Source organism: Capra hircus, chromosome 9 (genome assembly GCF_001704415.2).
Source record: "Capra hircus breed San Clemente chromosome 9, ASM170441v1, whole genome shotgun sequence".
NCBI lineage: Eukaryota > Metazoa > Chordata > Mammalia > Artiodactyla > Bovidae > Capra > Capra hircus.
The window spans coordinates 67950719-67970659 of record NC_030816.1 but is presented as its reverse complement, the minus strand read 5'-3'; the positions used below and the strand labels follow the sequence as shown (position 1 = coordinate 67970659).

Sequence of the window (19941 nt, the reverse complement as noted above, 5' to 3'; positions counted from 1 at the left end):
TTTCCCTGGTGGTTCAGTGGTAAAGAATCCACCTGCTGAGAAGCAAACACGGGTTCAGTCCCTCGGCTGGGAAGATCCCCTGAAGAAGGAAATGGCAACCCACTCCAGCATTTTGGCTTGGGAAATTCCATGGACAGAGGAGCCTGGGAAGGTATAGTCCATGGGTTGCAAAGAGTCAGACATGACTTAGTGACTAAACAACAAGCATGATTCAGTTAGGAAAACACAAGAATGACAGAGGATGAAGTTCTGAGACATGGAGATATATGTATCTATCTGTCCTAGGGAAGCTTTTTGTTTGAAATTTTTATCACTAATCAAAGTTTGCATACAATATCAAAGTGAAATTACTATTTAGGTTGGAGTAAAAACTTCATTTATTGTATCAGAACCTAATATACACATATGTAGTCTAGGATAAGTTTATGTATTATTATAACAATAATACCACCACCACCATGAACATTACTAAGTAGTTTCTATGACCAGTAGACATCAATCTACTTGCTTCACGAGAATTATTTAACCCTGACGACAACCCCATGTGGTAGGTAAAGAAGAGCCACCCACATAATAGAATACAACAATTTCCCATTAAAAATATTTTAAGGCTATGCCTTGAAATATGTAGGCTTACTTATTATCTTCAGATCCTCCCATATTTCTAGCTTGTTTGAAGGCCTAAAGAAAAATATCAGAAAATATGAAAATAATAATCTAGATAATTTAACAGAAAACTTTGACTTTGCAGTTCAATATTTAATTATATTTTATCACAAGATAACTATAACTGTAGAAACAAAGCCCATAAGCTATACTAAAAAATGACTATAATTTCAGTAACTGATGATGACACCCATTTTCATAAGAGTCAGAGACAGGACTTAGCGACTAAACGACCACCATCACCATTACCTGCGTATGTCCTTCCAGTCTTTCTCTTCCTTCTGAGCATATGCATATGTGTACTATAAAATCATACCGGAAAAGCAGCAATAATATTTATCTTTCCCTTATTTACTATTTTACAAATAATGAAGTAGGTCTATAATCCTTCAATGATAAGTATTGTTTTTTAAATATCATTACAAACACAGGCATTTAAATGTATACTTGATGTGTTTCTATCCACTGTAGTTGTTACCCTTATTGATTTTCAAACTGCCCATCTTTGACCATTGTGGGGCTATCCACGTTACTTCCTAAGTTCTTCTGAAATGAGCCCTTCAGTCTTTGACAGCTTCCTTGCTTTTGGACACAAAAGGTGTCTGGGTTCATTTTGTTCAATTTTTGCAAGCCTGAAATCATCCATTTCTCTGAGAGTCCTGGTTCAGAAGACTCAGCTAGTATACTATATGTGTGTATTTATTTATTTATTATATGTATATTAAAGAGATAAAGGACATCATGAATTCATATTTATACTTCTAATTCAAAATTAGGATCACTTTTTTTTTTAACAATCTCATTAATCTTATATCTGTATTTCTTTCTGCCTGCACTAGAAATCAGTGAAACCAATATAATTACAACTTGCTGCATCCCTCACTCTGTGGACAACAGTCTCAGAATAGCAGTACTGAAAAGAGTTTAAGGTTTTTGTTTTTTTCAATTCTGTATGTTCTAAGAGTATATATCCCACTAAAAATACAGTCAAATTTCTGTTTTAGAGTCACTTGGCATAGTTTCTGTTGGGCTTCCCTGATGACTCAGTGGATAAAGAATCTGCCTGCAGTACAGGAGACACAGGAGACATGGGTTTGATCCCTGGATCGGGAAGATCCCCTGGTGAAGGAAATGGCAATCCACTCCAGTATTCTTGCCTGGAAAACCCCACGGACAGAGGAGCCTGGCAGGATCACAGAGAGTTGGACATGACTAAGCACGCAGGTACAGCACAGCTTCTGTTTTTGTGATTACGACACCAACTAGATACACATTTAGGTTATTTCATTTATTTTACCATCACTTTAGACATTGCTTTTCAAACACTAAATATAGTTTTATAAATATGTAAAATATTTACAAATATTTGTATTCCCTGATGACTTTACAACACAGTATATTCAAAGAAGTCTGTTTCTATTCACTTTTGTTTCCTTCTTCACAGGCAACTATTAAAAAAGCCCTTTAACTTTGTATTGTTTTTCTCTATATATATATATTCATATCTGCCCCTTTAGACAAATGGTAGCATACTATATACACCTTTCCTTTAACTTTTTAAAACTTACAACAATATATCCTGGGGATCATTCCATAATAGTATATAGATAACAGCCATCATTTTTTTTTTAAACCATAGCATAGTACTCCACTGTACTATGTGGATGGAGTTCACTGCTGTTCAAATCACCTTCGTGGTAGAACCAGTTTTTTTGTTCTCATATTTCCAATCTGTCACAGATGAACACTTTTGTAAAATACAATAAAAATAAATTATAAGAAAAATGAAATTAAAAACGACAAAAACACAATCCAATATTCTTTATTATTATTATCAGATATAAATTTACATTTCAATAAGAAGTTGAACTACCATTACCACTGTGGGCTACTACTAGTTTCTTATCTTTCTTTGCCACTGGAGGGGCTGCAGAGCTTCAGGTAACCTTTTACTAGATGGCACAAGTTTGACAGCTACATGGAGAAAATCCTACCAGGGCCCTACTGCAGCCTTAGCTACTGTTTAAGCCTTGTTGTGGAATATCATATTTTAGTCCCATATTAAACTGGGAATCAACCATAATTCAAGGATTAGGTATTTTAATGCAGTTAAATCACATCTCTTGAATGTTGCCTAAGATAAATCTCAAAGTGATTCTTACTGAAATTCTAAATGAAATAAGAAAACAGCAGTTCCAAAATTTTAATACAGGAAGTACTCAATAGCAGCTGGCTATGGCAACCCACTCCAGTGTTCTTGCCTGGAGAATCCCAGGGACGGGGGATCCTGGTGGGCTGCCGTCTCTCGGGTGGCACAGAGTCGGACATGACTGAAGCTACTTAGCAGCAGCATGGAAAGGCAAATTAAGGTTATCTGTCTTGAAACTGTACTTAGCTGGCATGATTTTGGTGGGACAGGACAGAATTATAGCCACACAGGACATTTCTTCATTTTGACATTCACTGCTAACAGACTTAAAAGTAGATTTAGGTGAAAGTGAAATTGGTAGTCACTCAGTTGTGTCTGACTCTGTGTGACCACATGGACTGGAGCCCACCAGGCTCCTCTGTCCATGGAATTCTCCAGGCAAGAATACTGGAGTGGGTCACCATGCCCTTCTCCAGAGGATCTTCCCGATCCAAGGACTGAACTCAGGTCTCCCACATTGAGGGCAGATTCTTTACCATTTGAGCTACCCAGGAAGATTTAATTGAGATGAGACCTAATGTATAGCATGGTGAATACAGTTAATAATGCTTTTGTATACTTGGAATTTCCTGAGAAAAAAATCTTATGTGTTCTCACCACATGTTAAAAAAATGGTAACTATGTGAAGTGATGGATATATTAATTAGCTTGGTTGTGGTGATCATTTTTAATGTATGTGTTTACAAAAAATGAGAAAAAAAATTCACCTTATCTTTTTAAAAGATTCTAATTCCAAACCTATGTAAAGGGTACTTTCTATGCCAAGATTCCTATCAAATGATTGTCTAATGGAAATCAACTCCAAGTTAAATATGACCAGGCTCTTTAATGTTACCAAAATATATTACCAAATTAAGAATTAAACTAATCCTAAGTGTTCTGCCTCTCTTGTAATGAAGGATGTTTAAGATTCTTTGCCACTGAAACTTCATTGACCCCAAATGAATATAACAATTTCAAATCAAAAGAAAGGTAAGAAAAAATAACACGAAAATATTTAAAGAGGAAACAGGCTATGAGGAGAACTGTTGTCCATCTTATCCTTCCAAGAATTCTCCTCTCTGTGTAAAGAAAAGAGGGCTCATGCCTTTTCTTTAAAGCTGCTCAGGTTTTACCCATCAGAATTAATCCCTTTGCTCTCTAGCCTCTCACGTTTTCTTCCCACATTTTGCTTTTACTTTTTAACACAGACTTACCACAATATGTCTTGAATTATGACCATTTATTTCATCTAATTCCTCCTTTGGATGACAAGGTCTTAAAGGGACAGAGACCTTATCTTAATTATCTTGAATCCTATGTTTAATCACCAAGAAAGAAGGCCACTGTGTTTGTTGCTACTTACTGTGTTTGTTGCTACTGATATGCTGCTTTTAATACAGTGTATTCACTTATTTCATTTGTCTTGTCTTCCCAATAAGACTAAAATTTAAGGCAATTAAAGCCTATTTTTGTATCTCTTCCTTATGTGCATACAGGTAATTAAGTATTTATTTTACTGGGAGCAATCTGCTTGTAGGCTTCTTCTTTATATAACTATATGAACTAATTTATAAATTAAACCCTACATCCGTAAGTAGTAAAAGTGTGTCAATCTCTAAGAATCACGAAGTTAGGGAAAAAATTTGTATTGTTAGCATTATACTTCAATCAGATTTAAAAATCTGATCAATTGGTTGAAGGAGAGAACATCCAGGTTCTACCTTTTCTAAAATAGTTATCTCTAGGAACTGTCAGCAAGCTGTTGATGAGCAGAACTGTAACTGCGTGGACTATGGACAGTCAATAATATGGACTTAATTGCACTATTGCAAAATGGGTGTATTATCCAGGTACTCACACTTTTTGGGGGGGAAACATTTTCTTTTATTGTTATTTGATTTTTAAACTTTGTTTTAACCCTTCAAAAACTGCTTATGACACAATTTGCCTTAAATCCATTCCAAGCTGTGTATGTTTTCCAATTAAAAAATTACAATTTACACTCTCCAAAAACACTACACAAATCTACTGTATACAAATCCATTTGTGTACCCGAGTACACAAATCCATTGTTATTTTGGAAGGTATGACTTGATTATAGAAAATGTTTTCAAAGGAACTTTCCAGCTTGCTGTGTCCTCTGCATGAACACTAAATTCCTATTTGCAAAGTGCAGATGATAGATACTATCTGCCTCACAAGGATATTGTGGAAATTAGCTGGGAGTAATGTATCCAGCACTGGGCCTGGCACAGAGAGACAGTCCAGAAAGAGCACCTTCTATCCCCTGCCTACTGGAGGATGGTTACAAGGCAGGTAAATATTTTTCGCTAAGGCCCCAATGATTAAAATACATTCAAGTGAAACCTTTCCCCACTCCTCGCCCCTACCCTCTTCTTGTCCATTAAAGGAAGAAGCATTTCCTTCTGGAAATCTTTTTAAATTAACACAGCATCACACTAAATTACAGTATTCCAATACACACTACGGGTTTCCCAGGTGGCTCAGTGGTAATCTGCCTGCCAATGCAGGAGACATGGGTTTGATCCCTGGATCAGGCAGATTCATGGAGAAGGACATGGCAACTCACTCCAGTATTCTTGCCCAGGAAGTCCCATAGACAGGGGAGCCTGGTGGACTACAGTCATGCGGTTGCAAAAAAAGTCAGATACAATTTAGCAACTAAACAAAAATAATACATATTATCCTCCATATATAAGGGCCTGAAACAGTGTACACAGCACACTGTCTTGGTGTGATAAATCATTATCATACGTTCATGTTTTATTTGTACTTCATCTTATTAATCATATAAAATGTAAGTTCATATGCCGTATTTATTTAAAATGTATGTTCACATGCTTTATCTATTACACCATAAACTCTTTAAGAGACACAACATTTAACGTAACTGGCAGCTTCACAACATCTGGTTCAGCAGCACATTCAGTAAGTACTCAAAATTATATTTCTGAGTAAATATCAAACTGACAGAAGACCTCTTCACATGAAAACGAGAATACACACAAATACTGTCACCCTAAATACTTTGCACATCAAGGTAGAGCATAAACAAATGGACAAAGTATGAATTCAATGATATTGTTAGTAAATATTTTTTTCTAAGTGTGTCTATTTATCTTAAGCTTTAATTAGATAGGAAAACAAGGAAATTAAAGACTTTTGAAAAGTATTTCAGGTACAGTCTATAAACTCTCAGCGTGCTGCACAATTAACTTGCGTTTACCTGGTTTTCAGCAGAGCTGTAAGGCTCTCAGAGTTGAGTTGCTGCATCAAGGCCTCTCTCAGTGTTGGGAGCATGGACAGCACTGTAATACAAACAGAATATTAGAAAGTTCATGAGTGACAGGACTGCCTTCACTGAGAAACGCACACTGTTTTGGGCTACATGACAGAGCTGGCAAATAATGAGTGTCAGGAGGGAAGGTGGAGGCTGGAGTTTTCAACTAAATTTTTAATAATAAAAACTAGTTACATACTAATAAATCACTTACCTGCTCACATGAAGCAAAATTATGCATATATCTATTATGATCACAAGTACATATAGAAGAAAAAATGGGAAGAATTAATTCCCAAATCTTAACAGTGTTGGTCTTTGACCTATGGACTATGGATAATTCTTTATTTTTGCAGATCTTTTAAAAAAAATGTTTATTTCTGATTTAATAAAATGATCTTTTATCTTTAGCTTTTGCTTCACATTTTATTTCTAATTTTAGAAACATTTAGTTATTAAAATTACTACACAGCAGTGGGCTTCCCTGGTAGCTCAGTTGGTAAAGAATCTGCCTGCAATGTAGGAGAGTGCTTGCAATGCAGGTGACCTGAGTTCGATCCCTGGGTCAGGAAGATCTCCTGCAGAAGGAAATGTCAACCCACTCCAGTATTCTTACCTGGAAAATCCCATGGACAGAGGAGACTGGCGGGCTACAGTCAGTCCATGGGGTCACAAGAGTCAGACGTGACTTAGCGACTGAACCACCAACCCCCACCACAAAGAGTAGGCATTTGTTATAACCTAGACAAAAGCGCATCGGGCTATTAATAGAAACTCAGAACTGCTGAGCTGTGGTTTTGGTTTTGACAATGGCTACTGCCTGTAACTTCATAATACCAACAAGAAGATAAAATAAGATGTAATACTCAATGAAAAGAGACTGCATGTAATTTATGAAAGTTTATTTATGGCTCTAAGCATCGTGTAAGAAATGTTGTAGAAGTGTGAACACATAAATTTAAAGTGAATGTCTAACACTAAAGAAGCAGTGATAACAATATAAAAAAATATCAGAGATTACAAATGCCATATTCTAACAGGGAAAACTTTAGTGTATGATTTGTACTTCTTGACTAGGCAGGACATTAACTATGAAATCCATGTTAATTTTTTTCTGTAGGAAGTTCAGCTTCTGGCCTACTCTAATCCTTTACTTCAGCGCAGCACTGTGTTGCTTCAGCATTATTTCCTCAAGGTCCATGATTAAATCACCTAAGTTACTGAGACCACTAGCAATAGCAGGAGCTCAGAGTCAATGTAAAATGTGGTTTCTTAGTGTCCATGGTATATACCTCTATCCTAAGCATGATATTTTATCCTACCAAGAAAAAGTACTGCTAGAGTCCTACATTTAGGAAATGCGGTTAGTAGCAAACTTTAAAAATTATGTGGTATGATGACGTGATTTAAGAAAAAGCTCTTCAGTAACTCTCTTATGTCAGGAGAGATAAGAGCGCCTGACTTTCCACTTGAGCTTATTCAACTATAAAGACAAGGCTATTCTTCTCTTCCAGCCATCTGTACTAACACTGAACAAATATGTTTCTGTATTGAGTTGAATACAGCTTTCATGTCTTGTTTTAGCCATCCAGCCTCCATGATAAACTCCCCTAGTGCAACCACAAATCATTTAACCCCATGCCTCAGTTTCCTCATCTGTTAACTGAGGGTGACAGTGGATCTACCTTACAGGACTGTTGTAAGGGTGAAGGATAAAGACATTTAGAACATTGCTTCTTTACACGTGGAAATGCTCAGCAACTGTTAGCTCTTTGTAATATTATACTTATTTGGCTTCTGGCACATTCCGGTTTGAATCTTCTCAACATGTGAAAGGCAGAAAGGGACTTGTGCTCTGACTACCACAGAGCATGTTATAACCACCTTTGAGCTGAACAGACTTTACTCCTGTAGTCTAAGATTAAATTAGTATTTCCAGAAGTCATATCCTACTCTGTTCATAATAAGCTTATGCTCACCTAGAATTCCCACTCTTTTCCCATACATCCTGCTTCTAAGCAAGTTTGGATAATCCTGACTCAGTACAATTGACTTTTAATGCAGAACAATTCTTTTATCCCAGTCTATCACTTAAATGGGACTAGACTATTCTGTATTCCAAAACTTCATTTGTAGTGTCAGTTACACATCCAAGCATTGTGTCATGTATAAATTTAATAGGCATTCTTTCCAAATCTTTAATAAAAATCATGAACATGATAAAGTCAATGGGCAGGGTACAGAGGCATTCCAATAGATGCTATCTTTCAAACTAGGACCAACTTCTTATGTTAAAAAACTAATTATATTTACCTAAAAGCATTAAATTTTTCTAGTAGGTTCATTACCTCTTAATCAAAAGAATAGAAACTTAATTATACGATTTGTAACCCCATTATCAATATACATCAGAAAGCTAATTTGGAAATTTTTTCAGTGAACCTATATTTTGGCTTTTAGCACCATATTTTAGTTTTCACTGCCTTATATCAGCTACTAATTCATCTGACGGGTGTGATGGTCATGGAAATGTGCTACCCACACATTTTCTGCTGGGAGGAGCCATAATTGACTGACAGCTCTAGCTGCCATGTCTCTGGATCTAAACTGCTCCCAGATGGGGACAGTTACTTAGTGAGGATACAAAAACAGGCCCACTTCTGAGGGACTCCTCTACCAGAACTCTTAGGCTTCAGGACTCCCGACTGGCCTGCCAAGATTTCTTAGAACTGTGCTGTTGTCAGAGTCTCTTCTTACCCAACCTTCCTTCCTTTGCCCATTCTAGTCACAGCATCACACCTGCACCGTGGGCTGAAGGCTCTCCTTAATAGCTTCTGCTCCTTGCCTTTCATTCTGCAGGGGTGTCCTCCCAATCAGTCTCCTTTACATCTAACTGCATTTGAGCTGTGCTTCTCAGAGCACTTAAATTGACATAAGGGTCCACGTTAAACTGAGATGTATTTTCAGACCCCAGAAGTTAGCTTTTCCCAGTTTTTAAAAATTTGAGTAATAACTAGAAATGAACTATTCTTAAATTAGTCATTACCAGTGGAGAGAGGGAAGGGGAGGAGGGACATTATAACAGTGGTGGGGGGGAGGGGTTATTATGGGATTATATGAAATTATGTGTGTGAAACTTCTGAAAATTGTAAAGCACTATAGAATTTAAATAATCTCTCATTCAAGAGATGAGATTCTTTTTTTCCTTAAAAAAACAGGAAAGGAAAAATGGACCATTCTTATTCTCTAAAAATTCATTAAAATGCCCTTGGTAGTACCACTATGTTGAAAACTAAATACTGATTCAAAGAAATACATAATTTTCAAAAAGTTGTTCGTTACTGAGCATTTATTACATATCAAGTAGTTTATATAAATTATCTCATCACTTCCTCATAAAATATTTATGAAGTACATTTTATGATGATCATTTTATAGAGAAAGAACTACTTTAGATTTGCCCAAAGACACACAGACATCACAAGCAAAACTAGGAATGGAACCAGAACTGCCTCCACCTTGAAACTGTGCTCTTACTTATTGCACCTTATCTGAGTTGCCATTTTATATAGCATTTGTGATTAATTTTTTCTTTATAGACTAAAGTATTATTATTTCAAACATTAAAAACCATTCTATAGCCACAACTAAATGTGTCTCTTAACCTTCTTAATTCCAGTCTCTTTATCTGTCAAATAAGACTAAACTGAAAATAAAGTTCTTCCAACCTTGAAAAAAAATTCTACTTTTAAAATTGAACAAAAAGAACCTACCTTTATAAATTTTTTTCTAAATTAGTTGTTCTTGAAAGAAATGGAAGGATTAAACTTTTAACAACAAAAAAAAGGAAAACAAGTTTGACATGGATTTGAGGATTAATTCTTCAAGGAGTTAAGAAAAATATATCACAACACCTTGCCTTCTCCTGACAGCATCCTTCCAGGAGGTTTCTAGCTCTGGAGATTAAACTATTCCCACTGATTCACCCTGGCTGAATGTATACTACTGTGCTAGACTGACAGTTCTGCAGGTGCCTCTGTAATTGTAAGACACTTAGGAGTCTTGACTATGGCCGACATGGCCAGAGGGCATCGGGGCACTCCTGCAACCTCATCTCCTATCACACTTCTCCCATTGCTCATGCTAGTCTAGCTATATAGCCTTTCTGCTGTTTCTCAAATATGAGAATAGCCAAGCTTGTTTCCGGAGAAGGCAATGGCACCCCACTCCAGTACTCTTGCCTGGAAAATCCCACGGACGGAGGAGCCTGGTGGGCTGCAGTCCATGGTGTCGCTAAGAGTCGGACACGGCTGAGCGACTTCACTTTCACTTTTCACGCATTGGAGAAGAAAATGGCAACCTACTCCAGCGTTCTTGCCTGGAGAATCCCAGGGACGGGGGAGCCTGGTGGGCTACCGTCTATGGGGCCGCACAGAGTCGGACACGACTGAAGCGACTTAGCAAGCTTCTTTCCACCTCAGGCATTCTGCAGGGCTCTTTCCATTGTCCCACTTAACTTCTCCTTAGAGGTAAAGATTCTATTGGCTGCCCTACCTTAAACAGCATCCCCACCCCTCACACAGCTCATTCTCCTTATAAACAGTTACCACTGCTTAAAGCTATTTACCTGGTGTTTATCATCATTTTCTCCCACTAGCACATAAACGGGTTTCCCTGGTGGCTCAGACGGTATGGTAAAGTGTCTGCCTGCAATGCAGGCGACCCAGGTTCAATGCCTGGCTCGGGAAGACCCCCTGGAGAAGGAAATGGCAACCCACTCCAGTACTCTTGCCTGGAAAATTCCATGGACAGAGGAGCCTTGTAGGCTACAGTCCATGGGGTCGCAGAGTCGGACACGACTGAGCGACTTCACCTCACTTCAGCATATAAACTCTGAATGTCAGGTCTTTTTTTCTTCGGTTGCTCACCTTATGCTTCCCTGGTCTTTGCTGGATGAATAAAGAAAATGAATAAACTAGCATTTATGTTGCATTATTAATTTACATTGATTTTTAGAATCCACATTAAATTACGTATTTCAGTTAAATCATGTAAACACTTGCTAGATTTGTCATTTTTGCCTTTTCCTCTAACTTTGCTCCTGGAGATATGTAAATTAATATAAATCATCAAGCAACTTTACACATGTATAAATATTTCTCTGTCTTACCTGTCATATTGCAAGTCCTCTGGTTGCTTTCAAAATGATACTGTCGTCGTGCTTGGGCAATGTATTCTGCAGCCTCCCTTTCTTGTATTTCTCTGATTTTCTTCTGTCCATATTTCCCCAGGATATATACTCCTAAAATTATTTTCAAAAACAAGTTATTATACTAATCCAGTTTATTAGAGTATTAAAAATTCCAAACGGTGTTTTTAACCCAAGTTTTCCAAATATAGGGCGTATATCAGTGAAAAGCTAAAAATCGCAACTTTTAAAAACCTAAAGAATAATATACGAATTGCAACCTAAAGAAAAAGAAAAGGAGATTGGCATTTTAAAAGTCAATGGCAGATGGGTACATAGAGATGATTGTGTGAAGAAACAGAAAGGAATTAAGTCTACAAAGTCAGGCGATGCCTTTAATAGTGAACTGGAGATATTCTAAGTGTCCAACAAAAGGGAACTGTTTAAATGCATTATGGCCTAGCCATACAATGGAATCTTACAGCTATTAAAAACCACACTGCTAAATAGTTCATGACTCAAGGAAATAACCATGTGATATAGTTAGACAATAAAATAAGATACTGAAAGTTTTGCTTTTTAATGTAAGTAGATATATATGTAACATGGATTTTAATTTCTAACAGATATTAAACAACGATCACTGCTGAAGCGTGGGATAGTACGTGATTTTTTCTCCTTCTGCTTGCTTCTCTATGGTTTCCACATTTTCTTCAATCAAAATATAGTATTTTTAAAAATATAAGAAAAAATTTTAAAGGAAGACTAAAAGAAAGGTAGGTAGTCAGGCAGACATGGAAAACTAGAAACTTAGGTGAAAAAGGGAGGGGGAAGAGGGTACAGAAATTCCTAACTTATAATAGTATAAAAATATAGGTGGGGTCGTGTGCCTGTAATGTACTTTAACACATTTTAGTATAGACAGTGTAACATAAATGGGCACATTTTGGTCATACCCTGTGGGCAATCAATTGTCCTGGCTGGTAAAGTGAACACTCTGGCATGGTTAGTTAGCATTTGGTCAAAAGCCACATTTCAAGGTGTAAGTATGTAAACTAACTTTTACCAAGCACAATAAATATCAGAAATGGCTTTTTACAGATTAAATGTTTAAGATGCTGGGTAGCTAAAACATTTTAGTAATAGTAATACTCATTTGAACAAGAATACACTAACCTCGAAGGCAATGGCAACCCACTCCAGTACTCTTGCCTGGCAAATCCCATGGATGGAGGAGCCTGGTAGGCTGCAGTCCATGGGGTCGCTGGGAGTCAGACACGACTGAGCGACTTCACTTTCACTTTTCACTTTCATGCATTGGAGAAGGAAATGGCAACCCACTCCAGTGTTCTTGCCTGGAGAATCCCAGGGACAGGGGAGCCTGGTGGGCTGCTGTCTCTGGAGTCGCACAGAGTCGGACACGACTGAAGCGACTCAGCAGTAGCAGCAGCAGCAAGTCCTTCACCTTTTAGGAATAGATAGTTCAAAGGATTCTTAGACAAGAGAGTTAACCAAAAGGCCAACAGAATCCTACATCGAGAATATTGTTGCCTTTGCTTCCAGTAAATCTTTTCTGTGTGGTTCTGTTGCTGCACCAAGAAAGGACACTGGGATTTCAATGAATTTGCAGAACAAGTAATGATACTGTTTTAATCTATGCTTGCTAACAGATGTTTTAATGTGTGCCAAATTTGTTTCATAATAACTTGGCAACAAGGTTGTAGGAAGTAACTAATCCTCACCTTCCTCCAACTGTCTGTAGCCTTCAATATGACAAGAAGAATATAAGAATTGTATGTGAGCTCAATAAATGGATTTGATCTGTTTGACATCAGTGGGGAAAATAGTCCTCTAGGAACATCAAAGTAAATACATATCCTGAATTATTTTCACTAATGTAAGCAATACAGATGAACTGATATGTTATATATCTTAAAAGTCATAGTTCAGTGAAAGAGCATGTGCTACAAATAATTAGAAACAAAGTGTGACTGCTTTTGTTTGTATACAAATAAATGTATTATACTCATCTGTAAAGAATAAATAAAAACTCATATAAATGGCTCCGGAGCTACCCTTCTCATAATCCAGCCTCAATAAACTGATGACAGTGCCATAATACTAACAGAATGAAGAAACTGACTTACGTTTCACAAAGTAACTGTCTGACAGGCAACTCTTATGTAACAACTTCTCAGTGAACTGCTTTTATTTGCCTGATGGCTAAAAATTTTGTGTAAAATTATTATTCCTCAAACAACAATAGTGTAAAATGAAATGCTGCAATGACACCCCTTGAATAGTTAAGAATTTTCTAGAGTAACAATAAATTTGATTGGTCTATGTGCTTTCCTGAGGAGAAGGTCCACTGCTTTCATTAAATTTTCAAGAGTGTCTGATAAAAGTACTTTAGGGACTACAGTTGACCTTTCAATATCTCCAGGGTTAGCAGTGCAGAACACTCCCTCCAGCAGTGGAAAATCTGCATGCAACTTTACAGTGGGCCCCCTGCACAGTTCTGCGCCCTTGGGTTCAACCAGCTGAGGATCTGCAGTGCTGCAGTATTTACTGAAAAAAGTCTGCATGTAAGTGGCCTGCCTGCATGCATGCATGTTCACTCACTTCAGCTGTGTTTGACACTTTACAACCCCATGGACCGTAGCCCACCAGGCTCCTCTGTCCATGGTATTTTTCCAGCAAGAATATCGGAGTGGGTTGCCATTTCCTTCTCCAGGGGATCTTCCCAACCTAAGGACTGATCCGGTGTCTCCTGCATTGCAGGAGGATTCTTTACCGCTGAGCCACTGGGGACACTCCCTATAAATGGTTCAAACCTGTACTGTTCAAGCTCAATTAACTGTATTGTCTATTTGGTAACTAGTATATGGTTACTAAAGCTAAAAGAATAAATTATTATGGATTAAAGAGTGTCCTACCCCAAATTAACATGTTGAAGCCCCAGTATTTCAGGAAATAACATTATTTGGAGATAGGGTCTTTGTAGCCATAATCAAGTTAAAAGGTCATTAGATGGGCCTGATCCAGTATGACTGCTGTTTTTATAAAAAAGGGGAAGTTTGGACACAGACATGTGTAGAGGGAAGATGACATGAAGACACAGGGAGGAGAGAGTTATCTACTAGCCAAGGAGAGGGGCCTGAAACAGATCCTTCTCTCATAGCCCTTAGATGGAATAAATTCTGACCTCCAGTGCTGTGAGACAGTAAGTTTATCTTGCTTAAGCCACTCAGTATGTGGCACTCTGTTACAGCAGCCCTAGCAAACTAGCACGCAGTGTTAGCGTAAAATTCTATAATCCATTCTTTTCCTTGAATTAGCACTGAAGTAAGTTTCTACACAAGGACTAATTTATCCAGCTTCTCATTCTCAAAATTTGTAACTTCTGGGGTTTTTGGGGGGTCAGATTTGACTCCCTAGGGAAATAAGAATGAAGGCAGAGAATTCATCGCCTAAAATAAGGAGCTCAGGATCTATACACCTGACTTGCTGCTTGAATTCTGGTCTGAAAGAGAACAGACACTGAGAGCTGAGGCATCAACTAGGCAGGAAACTTTTAAGCATGTCCCATCTTTCTGGGTTTAAATTTCTTCCTAAAAATGAAAGGTTGGGATTATAGGAGCTTTAAAACTTCTTCTTTAGTTATAACTTAGTTATAAATAATGAAAATTCATTAAATATCTCAAAAAATAAATGTAAAATGTTTTGAGGTTTCCTTTCAGAATATGGATGGCAAAGCAAAATGTCTTCTAGTCTTTCTATATCATGAAGTGAAGTGAAAGTCTCTCAGTTGTGTCTGACTCTTTGTGATCCCGTGGACTATACAGTCCATGGAACTCTCCAGGCAAGACTAATACTGGAGTGGGTAGCCTTTCCCTTCTCCAGGGGATCTTCCTAATCCAGGGATTGAACCCAGGTCTCCCACAATACAGGTAGATTCTTTACCAGCTAAGTCACAAGGGAAGCCCTTCTATATCATAAACTTGGTTTTCTAAAATCATTGCTTAGTAACTTCATGGATGAAAATTCTGCAATATAACTATTTTATTAGGTTAATAATTTCTATAAGAGTTTGAAAATAATCTGTTAACTTTACTCCCATCCAAAAGACCACCAAATCCTGCTATTGATTCTTTTCAGAAATAGTTTCTAAATTTTGCCACTTCAGTCCACCCTTTTACCATTATTTTCATTCAGACCCAATTATTAATGCTCTTGAACTGGTTTAACAGTTTCCTAATTCTCCTCTTTTGTTTCTGGTCTCCTTTTCAATCCAGGTTTTATGGGCAAAGTGATTTGCTAAAAGTTAAATCTGACTATTCGATTTGTCTTATATGTTTTGTCTTATATGATGATGCATCCCCACTATATAACGTTGGTACACAATTGACACTCAATACCTATTTGCTGCTGAACATCCCCTTTCCCGTGTTCCCTTCTCCTTTGTAGCTGTGATTCCAGCTGATTCTTCAGTGGGGCTTGCTGAACACGACTCTCTCTCTATGCTGGGTCTCTATGCAAGACCCTCCTCTACCATGGTACTCTGATACGACGATTGCACTACTTTTGTTTATTTCCATTTCTGCTTTCTGAATGCACCATGAGTTCCTCAAAGTCAAGAACTGAGTCTTATTTCTCTGTGTCACCTGAGTCGAAAACAGTGAGGCTAGTCACTCTCATTCAAATGTTTGTTGAATGAATGGATGAATAAATGAAAAACTAAAGAGACCAAGACATTATAGGGATTAAGATATAAATTATAAATCAATGCTCTGAGATTTTTATACATCAGCAAGTGAATACATATGAATTTGGCCGTTCTCTGCAACACTTTTGCTAGCATTAAAGAGAAAAAAGAGAAAGTGTTATTCGCTCAGGCGTGTCTGACTCTTTGGGTTCCCATGGACTGTAGCCCACCAAGCTCCTCTATGAGATTTCCAGGCAAGAACACTGGGGTGGGTTGCCATTTCCTTCTCTAGGGCATCTTCCCAATCCAGGGATCAAACCTGCGTCTCCTGTGTCTCCTGCACTACAGGCAGATTCTTTATTGTCTGAGTCACCTAGCACAGAGGTTCTCAAAGTGTGGCTTGGGCACTCCTGCAGGTGTACAATAACCTTTTAGGGCATCTGTGAGTAAAAATTATTTCTGTAATAACACAAATGCTCTTTGCCTTTTTCATTCTCATTCTCGTATGAGTGAGTGTACAGTGGAGTTTTCTAAAGACTACATTGCAAGTGCGTATTGCAGCTGGCTAAATGTGGAAAGAGATATAAGCCAGACAGTAAAGAGATCTGTAAAAATGTAAAACAATGCTATTTTTCTCACTTGTTTTCTGAAAATAATATTTACGTTAATATTTGATAGATTTACTATTGTCATTTTAAAATAACTACTATTTCAAAAATACTCTGGTTTTAATTTTTAATATGGAAACAGTTATTATTAGACATAAATTTTATAGAGCTCTTTAGAGTCCTTAATTTTTAAAAGTGTAAAGGAGACCTCAGGCCCAAAAGTTTGAGAACCATTGTTCTAGTCTTAAAACTGATCAAACTGTACGACTTTGTCTAAAGCAGTTAGTCATCCAAATTCCTACTTAAGAAGGCCCATAACTCAAAGTTTTTAACTGAGGTGTTTTTTTCCCCTCATCATTAGATGGACAAGTGTTTTGGGCAGAAATGTTGATATCTTACCTAAGTTGCAAGTCTATCAAAATGTGCCACTTCTTCCATGAAGCCTTTTCCTAATTATTTTTTTCCCAACTGCACATGCTATTTGCCAGTTTTATATGTATATCATTTTTTCAGCTCTTATCATTTTGCATACCTATTGCTATGGTTTGAATGTTTGTATCTCCTCTACATTCATCTGCGGAAATTCTAAGGCCCTATTCCATGGTGTTAGGGGGATGGAGTCTTGGGAAGTGCTTAGGGCATGGGTGTGTAGCCCTCAAGAATGAGATTAATGTTCTTATTAAAGGGACTTCACTGAGATCCCTAGACCCTTTTGCTATGTGAGGATCTAACTCAGGAGCAGGCCCTCACCAAGCCATGTCTGCCCCTTGACCTTAGACTTCCAGGCTCCAGAACTGTCAGAAATAAATTTCTGTTATTTATAAGCCACTCAGTCTGCGGTATTTTGTTATACCAGCTGGAACAAACTAAGTCATTTGTTTTCATTCCTCTCAGACCATAAAGTTCATGAAGACAGAATGGCTCAGAGTAGAAAGAGAATGTGCTCTGGATCTAACACATTGGGGTTTGAGTTCTAGCTTCCCGGTTACGAACTCTGGGATCCTTGGCAAGTTTCTTAAATTCTTGGCAGTCTGGTTCCCATATTTTTGAATGCAGATAACAATAGCTATCTTGTCATCATCCCCACTCAACAGAAGAACTTAATATAGGGCCCACTGGGCACCCCCAAAATGGTAGCTATTACTATTAAAAATCTCTGTGAATCTTGTATTTCCAATTATATTATTTTCAACACTATGGTGGTGGTTTAGTCAGTAAATCGTGTCCGACTCTTGCAACCCCATGGACTGCAGTCTACCAGGCTTCTCAGTCCATGGGATTCTCCAGACAAGAATACTGGAGTGGGTTGCCATTTCCTTCTCCAGGGGATCTTCCTAACCCAGGGATCAAACCCGCATCTCCTGAATTGCAGGCAGATCTTTACTGACTGAGCTACCAGGGAAACCGTTCAACACTATAGGCAAGGGATAAATGTTTCTCAAATTAGACTGATATGTACCATGTTATAAGACCTATCCCTTGAAGAAGAAAGACGATGAGGCTCAAAGAAATGCCAGTCACGGTCATCTACTCTCTTCTTCCTTTTAAACTGAGATCCTTTTTTGCTATAAAATACTAGGATTACTTTCTTTTCCTGTTCCTCTGAACTCTTCCCCCGCCCCTCACCCTCTTCTTTCTCTTTCCTCTTAATCTGTACCTGTAAAGCTCTCAACAGATTTTTTGGAAAAAAAAAAAAAAAAGTATATCTCTTAAATGTACTCTTTTGCTTCCCTTATGATTATTTCTAATACACCGTTAGGTTGTTCCACACATCTGAAGAAGTATGCTATTTTTCTTTCCTTCAGTCGTGGCAAAAATATTCTATTTATACTTCTTCCATCACACACAAATCATTAGCTTCTACAAATAAAGTGGACTCAGTAGTTTTAGCACAGTTTAAATATACATTAGATATCAGTGGATAAAAACACTGAAAAATATTTTTATCTGCAAAGAATTTTTCAAATGCCACAAAAATTTATACTTGATCATTACTGAATTGTTGTGATAGACCTCAGAGAAAAGGAAAACACTCTCCTTGATTCATTAACAAGAAGCCTGTTTCAAGTTTTCAAGAATCAACAGAGCTGAATTACTAAGCGTACTGTCAATTTCAAATTGTTTCGGAGCCATAAAATATAATCAATAGTAAGAGAAAAACAACCAAATTCTTTGGGAAACTGCTGCTTTTGCCTTTGACTACTTTTGTAACCAAAGTATGTAGTTAGTGACAATATTTCTCAGAAAACCCAAATGCTAAAAATTCCCTCTTCACATTCCTGCATTTCTTTCTCCTGTATCACCCAAAACATTTTCTTGTTTCCTTCAGGTCTCCTCTCATTAGGACATGACTGTCTTATGAAGAAAAGGCTCTCAAGATTGTTATCTAATCTGTTTCTAAATCTCCTCTCAGCCTGGGTAACTTAATTACGTGAATTAGGTGGGAATTCATCCCAGTCTTGAAGATCCTGCTCGCCCAGCATCCTGCAAGTAGTTTCTTACTACCTAGTTCACTACACAGTTTGTATTCTAAAAGAGCAGGAACAGAGCTAAAATATTGATCTGTGTTTTTTTTTTTGTCTAGCATATACCTTCTAACACAGTCCTTCAATACAACTGTGCTGTTTTCAAAAAATTCGAATTAACTTTAAACAAGATTCGAAGTGCAAGTTTTAGTTTACTCTCCTCGAATATTGTGAAACTTCTGCGAAGGATGAATGCCAAATCAAGTCCTGGGAGTGGCAAATAGAAACGAAGAATCTCATGGGAAAACAAGAGAAGAGAATAAGAAAAAAATGTGGAAGAGAACGTGTCTTGAAACAGAAGAAAAATGAGAGAGAGAGAGAAAAGAACCCAAGAAACAAACAACCGCCCCCCCTCCCCCCGCCACCGCCCAAACACGGAGGTGGGTTATCCTAAAGGCAGTGAGAAAAAGGCGAAAAACAGAGTATGGGGCAGTACCAGGGCAAAGGGCACACATTTCACAATTGCAGAGATGTAAAGAGCCTTGGAGAAGGAAATGGCAACCCACTCCAGTACTCTTGCCTGGAAAACCCCCATGGATGGAGGAGCCTGGTAGGCTACAGTCCATGGGGTCGCAAAGAATCGGACACGACTGAGCGACTTCACTTTCTTTAAAGAACCTTGGAGGTTTTGCACCCCATCCCCCGTCTCATGGTTGATCGCATGCTGAGCTGTGGTTTCTCCGCCTCTGTTTTAGAAGACAGACACCCCTCTCCCACCCTCTTCTTCCACTGCGCCTTGCCAAGAACGCTGTCACCC

At 37.8% G+C, this 19941-nt stretch overlaps 1 protein-coding gene across 1 annotated transcript in view; it reads right to left on the bottom strand.

The window, feature by feature from the left end:
• The window catches only part of PEX3 (peroxisomal biogenesis factor 3), a 31852-nt gene that overhangs the window by 11585 nt on the left and 326 nt on the right, over window positions 1–19941 (bottom strand). The window contains exons 2-4 of the mRNA XM_005684862.2: window positions 11329–11460; window positions 6105–6186; window positions 638–681 (exon numbers count right to left, since the gene is read on the bottom strand). Coding sequence (XP_005684919.1) covers window positions 638–681; window positions 6105–6186; window positions 11329–11460 — 258 coding nt within the window. The remainder of the gene's footprint in view (window positions 1–637; window positions 682–6104; window positions 6187–11328; window positions 11461–19941) is intronic.